At 43.0% G+C, this 9,965-nt stretch overlaps 1 protein-coding gene across 1 annotated transcript; it reads left to right on the top strand.

Moving 5' to 3' along the window:
• Positions 1 to 4,183: 4,183 nt before the first annotated feature.
• Positions 4,184 to 5,478, top strand: LOC109943790 (uncharacterized). The gene has a single exon (XM_020547285.2). It carries the CDS (start codon positions 4,616 to 4,618, stop codon positions 5,378 to 5,380), a length of 765 nt encoding a protein of 254 aa, XP_020402874.1. The 5' UTR covers positions 4,184 to 4,615; the 3' UTR covers positions 5,381 to 5,478.
• The last annotated feature ends 4,487 nt before the right edge of the window (positions 5,479 to 9,965 follow it).

Genomic DNA, 9,965 nt, shown 5'->3' with positions numbered 1-9,965 from the left:
TGCTAACATACAGAAGATCTAGATCCCTACAAATAGTTGGCTATGCAGATTCTGACTAAGGAGGTTGTAAAGATTACACTAAAGTCTACTTTGGGGTATGTACACTCTCTAGGGAAGTTATTTCTTGGAAGAGGTGCAAACAAACAGTGAGAGCATCATCGACAATGCACGCTGAGTTTGTAGCCATGTATGAGGCAAATGGGCAGGCACTATAGATGCACAAATTCATACCCAGAAAAGTGGTTCATAGCATAGAAAGACCACTGTGAATTTACTGTGATAATGAGACAATAGTATTTTACTCCTATAACAACAAGTCAAGTGGCGCTACCAAGTTCATTGACATTTAGTGTTATGTTGTTAAGGAGAAGATTCAGGATCAAACCATAAAAGTTGATCTTAACAGTAGATAGAAGATGCTAGCGGATCTGCTCATAAAAGGCCTTCCACCCAACGTGTTAAGACAACACGTAACCAGCATGGATTTAACGGAGTGCCTATGATCTTGAATCACATGGGCTACAGATTGCAACCTAGTAAAGTATCTATTCGTTATAAAGAAGGGGAACATGTTGAAGTCAATGAGTGCGGTGATACTTAGGGCCCGTTTGGCACAGCTCCAGCTCCTGATTCTAAGCGAGGATCTACAGGAACCGTGCCAAACGGGTATTTTTTAAACTGATTCTCGTGTGGAGCCGAAAGATCGGGAGTCGTTTTTGTGAAGAAAGGTGGGATCTAAAAAAACCTGCTCCACCCTCCCTTAAAACAGCTCCTCAACCAACCAAATATGGACCTCCCCATAAAGTTTGATCGAAATTACCCGCAATTGCCATTGGACAAAAACATAACGAGCCAATTTATGGATTAAACATTTGAGACCATTTTATGCACTACTATGATGGGAATATTGTATATGTTATTGTTTCATATTTTTTTCCCGTATATGCATCCTACTTATTAGTTTGTAACAAAGTTGAACTGCAAAAGGTAAAACAGACAATCGCCACAGACCACCAACTGTCAGAAGACAAGAATCAATTTACTTGCCAAACGGTTTTGAAAATGATTCTGAGAATCAGGAGGATCAGCTCCTCACGAGGATCAGGATCTGGAGCTAAAGAAGCAGGAGCTGGAGCTTTGCCAAACGGGCCCTTAATTGGTCATTGTCATGCATTGGACTCTATGTGTAAACTTGTTGATGGATGGAATCTATAAAAGTTGAGTATAAGAAATGTAGAGAACAAAGAGGAGATTGTTGGGTGTGTCCCCTACAACCGATATATACAGACTAGATTGGGCTCAACCAACTAATCGTCTCTTTAATTAGGCCCTTGATTGGGAGAGCCCAGGCTAACCTCGGTTGGAGCCCCCACTCACACAGCACTATATAAAGCCAACGCTAGTACCACGCCTAGAAACCCTAATCCCCACAGAGGTTTCATCGCCTAGGTGTCGGAGTGACCATAAGTGTGACGACCAACGGCGGCTCGGATCTCGGTGCTTGTTGTTCTTCTACAAGGGCAATGGAGGTGAGGCCGGCGACAGCAACAACTCTCCACCACCATCTCATGGGACGCGTTAACAACAACAACGAAAGTATGTTTCCTTATTCCTCTCAGTAGAACAGATCTACTCATCATCGAAGATTTCTAGTTGCGGATTGGTATTCTAGGGGCTTAGGAATCGATCCTAGGCACCATAGAATCTAACAGGAAATGCCCAAATTACACAACCTCATTCACCCAACAATGGGACTATTGTATCGGCGTGAAATATGTTATTGTTCTCCCCCAGGCTTGCTCATAAACCTGTACTTTACGATCCAAAATTGGCCTATCTGCTACTTTGAACAAGGGTATAGTAAGGTGGAGTGCATTTTTTAGCTCACGTACAGGCATGCCAAATCTGTTAATCTTCTCCTAGTGTTGCACACAAACCTATACCGCACAACTACTTTGAACAAGAAAAATGTGCAAGCCTTGAACTTAGTAGTCGCTAATCTGAACAGTTCAGTCCTAATAGCCCAGTACTATAGAGATTGCATTAAGGGTAAATTTGCGAAGCAGACTAAGAAAAATGATAAACACAGTACGAGAGTGTTAGAAATTATTGATACAGATATTTGTGGTCCTTTTCCAGTTAGGACAGTAGATGGGTTTGATTCGTTCAGTAAAACAGATCTACTCATCATCAAGTATTTACAGTTACAGATTGGTATTCAAGGGGCTTATGAATCGATCCTAGGCACCATAGAATCTAACAGGAAATGCCTAAATTACACAACCTCATTCACCCAACAATGGCACTGCTGTACCGGCGTGAAATATCTTACTCTTCTCCCCAGCCTCACACATAAACATGTACTGCACGATCCAAATTGGCCTATCTGCTACTTTGAACAAGGGTTTAGTAAGATGGAGTGCATTTTTCAGCTCACGTACAGGCATGCTAAAACTGTTAATCTTCTCCCAGGGTTGCACATAAACATGTACCACACAGCTACTTTGAACAAGAAAAAAGTGCAAGTCGTGAACGTAGTAGCCGCTAATCTGAACAATTCAATTCTAATAGCCCAGCTGCAACATCAAAATGCTGGCAATCAGGCCACAACAACCTAGGCTTTATAGTCATGAACTTGCCGCCTTCCCCACCTTTTCTTGTTGGCAAAATGAAGCTCTATCCTCCATGCGGACTAGGACACACATTACTCTAAGATATCGTTTGGTTCACGAAATGCAACGCAAATGACAATGGTAACAATTTACACTCGTTTTTAAGCTGTAATAAGTTTGAATAAGACGATATCAGTTTCTAGTGTAGTATCTGATTACGATTGGACATAAAAAACATGGTTTAACGTTATCAGTTACCGTTCACGTTACAAATATATAAACCAAACAACACCTAATTCCAATCGGTGGTAGCTAGAGCATATCCAACATGCCACATTCAGCAAATACAGAAGTTAGATCATCTCAAACAAGCCATATTCAGCAAAATAACGAACAACATTAAGTTTCAGAAGTCCTTCAAAGGCTCTGTCTACCAAGGTACGAAATTATCCTCAGTCATGCAGAAATTGAATTGTGCTTAATGTGACTACAATATTAGGAGCGGGAGGGTACCAAATTTGATGAAACATTAGGAGGGAACTGAAATCATGCTGACAAATCTTAATAATAAGGTAAAACACAAGTATATACAAAACAAGTATATATAAGGTGTAAACAGATGGAAATCAATGGGGCGATGAAACACAAAGAAGCAAGAGTAGTGTGCATCATTCGCCAACGGCATTCTCGCTAACGTTGCTTGCTTCAACTACAGAACTGTGCCATTGTCGCTTCCAAAAAATAGGACCTAGGCTCTCTCTCTTCAAGCCCAAATCACATGTTGTGCTTAGTGTTTGGATAGAGGGACGATGAAAGATGAAGAGGGATGGGATGAGATCATTCTAACTTGACACACATTTAGTTTTGAGTTTCAGAGTGAGGGTCAAGGAATATTCTTCAAAAATGGTGGATGAGACCATCCCTCAAAAAATAAGGGACGGGATCAGTACAGGGTTGATCCCATCCCATCCCTTGTTGACACCGAACCAAACACTACACATCTAGTCGATTCACTCTCTGGAGTTTGGACGTTATCGCCCCCTCTCCTTTCCGTGAACTCAATCACTCTCTTCTCTATCCCAGGAACGCTCCCCACTCTCCTGTCCATCGGCAGTGAACCACGCCACTCCGCCACTAAGCGCTCCTCTCTTGCTCTCAAGCTCGCCGTTGTTCGTCGCTCACCGAAGCCCATTATCCCTGCTCTATCTTAGCGCTACTCCCTGTCCCTAACTCTCATGGAATTTGGAGCTCCATCGGCAGGCAAGGCTCAAGGCGCCAAGCGAGCGTAGATGCGTTGATGAATCCTTTTCCATCGTAGATGCGTTGTAGCACCTCTTGGTGGCAGGTTCTCTCGGTGCTGATGGTCCGCTACCGGTCGCCGTTTGTCCATCCAGTGGTGTGCTCCGGTCTGCGATGTCGCTGCCCTCGTCGGCACCAGTCTTCAACCAGCCTCGCGCACTACCCATTTGGAGTCGGTTTTAAAATTCAGTTTTAGACAATCTCCAGTGTTGAAAACTGCACAGTAGCAAACAGAGGTTTGGACAAATGCAGATATAAATTAATCATTTATTCTGACTGCCTAGGATGGGATCACCGAGAGGGGCATAACTGAATGCCTGATCGCGTTCGAATCGAACAACCAATCTCCTCATCAGTTGGATTCTTGTTCGTGACGATGGATATAAAGCCCGTCGTCCTTGTTGGAATTGAAGATGGAAGATGTTCCTGTCTGTTACGGTGATATATAGATGCTCCTAGTGATTATCCATTCCCGATGATTATCCATTGAATACCTTCAGGTAGTTGCTATTAGCTATAGATAGATCCTGTACATGTCGATCGCCTGGCCTTTGGCACTATATAAACAAGAGACCTGCGGCGTGGTATTACGCTTCAACCAATACAGTTTCACAGTCCTGCGTCCTGCCCCATACCCCCATCGATAGTTGGCGAGCGCGCATCGGTTCCCTGCAGGCTGCAGCCAATCCAAACGCGCAGCGGTGATGGCGCTCCGCCGGTGGAAGCCCTTCTTCCCGGCGTTCGCTGCCATCGACACCGCCATAGAGACCGCCACTGGGGCCCGCTCCCGGGACAAGTTCCGGCAACTGAGGAGCGAGCTGGTGGAGATGCTCTGCGATGCCGCGGACGACGACGCCGATCGAGTCAAGGGGCTCTGCCGGCTGCTCGACGCGGCCATGACCGAGGCGCTTTTGACGCTGCATGTGGTCCCGGTGACGACGACCATGCTGACCACCACCGGCGTGGACAAGGCCGTCGAAGGCCTGCTGAGCCACGAGGCCGGGAAGGTGCGCGCCCTCGCGCGCGGCATCTTAATCAAGTGGGCGCAAGGCGGCGTGTTGGACACCACGGTGTTGGCCGCTCCTCCGTCCACTCCCCGGATGCGTCCGCAGCAGGTGCAGAGGCCTGAGACAGCCGTTCTACTAGCTGATACCCCCAAGATCTCGGACGAGAAGATGCCTCCTGTCGTTTCCAATGCCGGCGGCGATCGCGTCAGGAGCGGGCAGACAGGAGATGCGAAACGCAAGCACCCAGGCTACTACCGAGAAGCTGATGCTGATGACGAGAAGCGGCAGCGCAACGTCTCTGAGAAGGTCGAGGACAGGCCAAGGAAAATGGAGCCGGACATCAAGAGTAGGAGCAGCTGGAGATCCAGGGACACGAAGAGCAGGAGCCGGGCGAGCAGCTGGAGATACAGGGACGAGAGGCGCTTCTCGTCGTCGACGCGTCATAGTCATAGGAGGGTTTAAGCTGGGGCCAAATTAGCACTTCAATCGTGCATGTAAACAAACTTATACTGCTACCGCCTATTATTATCCAGAAAGTTTTCCAACTTTTGATCTTGTCAGTTTCTGTTTGTCACTTTTTTTCTCCGCGGTGCTCTGAATGTGTAAAATAATACAAACTGTTGTTCTTGTTAGAGCATGCATCCTGTTGGACCAGTCCGATCAAAACCTTATGCACGGTTGAAGTTAGCAAGCGCCATCTTCATCAATCAATATAAGAAAAGATCAAAACCAGATTTGGGTCTAACCTATTTCACCAGTGTTAAGTAACTCAAGTTAGGTTAGATCGTATTAAATTAGATGGGAACTAGATTAGATTAATATGACTAGATTAGACTAGATAAGATCTAATTAGTTTGGATTAGATCATGTTTGATACGTTAGCGTGGGTTAATTATGCTTATCAGGACAAGAAAAATCTATTAGAATAAAGATAAAATCTTTTAAGACGAGATGGATCTATTAGGTTAGATATATTTTAAATAATAGGGATTATCTAAGTTGTCTAATTATCTTATAAACATACTAGTCAGTTGCTCGTGCTTTGAACGGTTTTATATATCATATAAATATGTGTTGAGATATTTATTCAAATATAGTTATTGTTTATTTCTAAACACTAAGGTATATGTGGTCTAGTGATTAGCCTTAAAATTTTTGGAGCAAAGGGCATGAGTTCGAGTGCTTGCTCTGCAATATTTTTTTATATATTTATTGTTTATTTCTAACAACTAAGGTAGTTGCGCCGGCGGGTCACGGCACCGAGGCAAGGCACGTGGGGTGGGAGAACTAATCGACGTGCGTGGGATGGGCCCAAAGTGTTAGCGCGGAAGGTGAAGCCGTGGTAGCACCAAGTGGCCACATTAGATTCTTAATATTATCTTATAATCATATTTTTATACCTAAAATATGCAGATGCAATTGTGGACAATACTCCACAATTCATCACCCTCAATCAAAGAACCAAATCAAACAGGTATCACAAGAACAAACATTCAAGCACATTGATACCTATAAAAATAGTTTTTATGCCTATGATTAGGACTCTTTTTTCCTAGGGGTCACTTTAGGTACAAGATTCCAAAGTGTGAAATCCACTTGGTCTTTAGAAGTGAAAAGGTAAGAATGATCAGAGTAAATAAGCAATAGATGAGAAAGTTTAGAAAGAATCAGAGTAAAGGTAAGTAGATAAGGGTTGTCTAGTTCTATCTAGGTTACGTTCTACAGTCAACATTCCTCTGATACCACTTCTGTCACACCCAGATAACAATGAATGTCCTTGTGAGCGCTAGACACTGATGGTCATTTTACATGTTGATCTGAAGTCAACTATTGGCTCCAAACAATGAATAGTATGCATGAGCCCCTGAAGGACCCTTATGGATAACATAGTGTTGCACATATCAGTCTAAATCTTAATGATTGACTGTGTATTTGGTAATAATTACAATACGTTTGCAGAATTGTTACCACGAAGCAACTTGTTGTTGCATGTTTCACTAGAAGTTGAGACTATCCCTTCAACGTTGAAGGAAAAAGATGCAGTATGAATGCCACTGCTTTAATCTAAGTCCAAAGCTCACTGCATAAAATCCCTATCTGGAATGTTCGTAAGATTTCCCAAATAAATCACCACAATAGCATACATTGGCCACAACTAGATGATTGTGGTTGGGGTTTAATTTGTATGCTTTTAGAACATCTCGGCATTAGGGGAGGAATGCCCATATAGTGTAATGCCTCAATATTCTATTAAACGCACAAAAGCCAAACTAGACTTGTCATTCGATGAGTACTCATGTGTATATGGAGTTTGCCAGAAATCGTTGAGTAACTATATTGGTTTGAACGCTTCTACTTGATGTAGATGTGGATATACCCGAGATTAAAATCATATCCACATTTAACTTATTGGTATTTGATCTATTCTGTGGGGACGCCTGCGAATATGATCCATCGGCCTTAGTCAAAGCATATGCTCTAATTACATATTCATGTGGTCTGTGATAACCATCCTCTGATTAATTCACCCTAATGGTGATTTGCCTAACGAAGAGGTTCATCTTGATGATGAAGTTCCTAACAATGCGCGCAATATCATTGTGCTGGGAATACGGAACAATGAATCTTTCGTTTTGGGAAATGACGGAGATAATTATTAGATGTGGGAGACAAATATGTCGACACCTATCTTGCCTCTCTAGATTGCAAACGGATCCAAAACAAAGTCCTAGGCATGAGTGCTTTAAGCTCTCTTATCGGGTCATTAATAAATGCAATCGAGGCTGAACCAAGAATCACAAAGTGAAAGTTGCAAGCTTGAAGTTCAGACATTTATGGGCATTGTTGAAATAATGTGTGGTGAATGCGATGGTTCAAGTGGTCTTGTGAGAGACCCATCCCACATATGTGTTGAATAAACATTGTTCCGCTATATGACATAATTTGGCAAATGACATGAATTAAAATATGTAGTTAATAGGATTCTAAAGATCCGTCATGAGATCCAAGGAGGACTCATATTCTTGAATTATAAACATTCAAGCACATTGATACCTATAAAAATAGTTTTTATGCATATGATTAGGACTCTTTTTCCTAAGGGTCACTTTAGGTACAAGATTCCAAATTGTGAAATCCACTTGGTATTTAGAAGTGAAAAGGTAAGAATGATCAGAGTAAATCCACAATAAATGAGAAAGTTTAGAAAGAATCAGAGCAAAGATAAGTAGGTAAGTGTTGTCCAGTTCTATCTAGGTTACGTCCTACAGTCAACATTCCTCTAATACCACTTGTGGGCAAACCTGGGTGTGTCTCAAATTTGTGGTAGGATCAAGTCTCACACATATGATGACTCATGGTACAGAAATCAATGTCACATCTTTATTATATAATACGGGTTTTGTACAAAATAGCTAAATATTACATCGTATGACGACGACGATCCTCCGCAACCATAGTTGACTGGGAGATGATAGCCTAGACCTATCACGAACTCATCATGCAATCCTTCATGCTCCTCATCTTGGTTGTACCTGTTGTTGACCTGGGGGTGAGTACAACAAGGGTGAGCTCACATACATTCATCGCTCAACAAGTTGTGGGGAATAATGTGCATGAGCTCACTTACGGTGGGGGCTCATGTGAAGTGTAAGGCTTACCAAATATGAATGGTTAAGGCTGAGCATTGCTTTTAACAAGTTCGTCAAAATTATTAACAGTTACTAAATATAAGTAGATATCATCCCAATTAAATAAGATATCATAATTAATAATAAATCTCATAGTGCAATGCAAATGACATATTACGTTTAATTACATAAGTTAATCATGCGAGAGTCATGAGTCACTCTTGATCGTGAGCACGACTGACATACCAGTTTTACACTCTGTAGAGGTTGCACGTCTTTACCCACAAGACGTGTTTCTAAAAGGAAAATGTCCCCTTGGGCCATTTCTATATTGTTTTGGTGATTAGATGCACAACACACTATGTGAGAACTAACATGATGTTGAGCAAAGGTGTATGAAGTAAATCTAGATGGATCAAGTATGAAGGTAAGTTCTAGATGCTTAGTCAATTGTTTTTTGTGCTAAACATGCTTATCTAAGTGCCAGGAACTCATTTGAGTAAAGTCAAAAAGGAGCAAAAGAAGTTTAGCTAAAACAGCTAGACTTGCACCAGCTACGGGTGCACCGGACAGTGTCCAGTGTCCAAGCTGGCGTGCCAAAGACGCTGCAGCTAAAATTCACCGGACTATCCGGTGCGCCACAGCGTCCGTGCCAACGGTCGGCAACGCGATCAGCGCTAAATCAACGGGCGACGCGTGGCTAGAGCCAACGGTCACTAGGCCGCACCGAACTATTCGGTGTGCACCGTACAGTGTTCGGTGTACCAAGGGGACCGCAGGTGCAATGGTCGGCTTCGCCAAACAAGAAAATAAATCATACACTGTTAGATGCCTTGGGGTTATAAAAGGGACCCCTAGGCACATGGAGCAGAACACCAAGCCTCTATTGAACATCCTAAGACGCCTAGACTCCGCAAGCACACATCCGATTCGTTGTGGTAGAGATTTGAGCACTTGTTGAGCTATGAACTCCCTGCGCTATGTTTGTGTGCTTGTTTCTTGACTTGTGTGTGTTGTGTTGTTGCGACTCTAGTGCTTGTGTGTGTTTCTATTCCCTCCCTTACTCTTGTGGTTTCATTGCGATCAATATTGTAAGGGTGAGAGGCTCCAACTTGTGGAGATTCCTCACAAAGGAAAACATCTATTATAAGGAAGAAAACAGTGGTACTCAAGGTTGATCACTAAAGGCAACGGGATGGTGATCAATGGCAAGGAAAAGGAGACCCTCTACGTCAACGAGCCAAAAGGCGACAAGCCCACTGACTCAGGCTCAAGTCACAAGAAGAGGGATGAAAAGAAGAAGAGGTGCATAAAGAAAATCATCTACTACGACAGCGACACGTCCTCCTCTTCACCAAGGCATGACAACGACGAAGATTCTTTGTCGAAAAAGAAAATGGTTAATCAGAATTACTCTT

This window comes from Zea mays, chromosome 1 (assembly GCF_902167145.1).
Source record: "Zea mays cultivar B73 chromosome 1, Zm-B73-REFERENCE-NAM-5.0, whole genome shotgun sequence".
Classification (NCBI taxonomy): domain Eukaryota; kingdom Viridiplantae; phylum Streptophyta; class Magnoliopsida; order Poales; family Poaceae; genus Zea; species Zea mays.
Note: the sequence above shows the minus strand (reverse complement) of the source record. Positions and strands in the feature narration are given on the sequence as shown.

Bases quoted from the DNA above. Each gene is read 5' to 3' on its own strand.
- LOC109943790 (XM_020547285.2), top strand. From the start codon at position 4,616: ATGGCGCTCCGCCGGTGGAAGCCCTTCTTCCCGGCGTTCGCTGCCATC.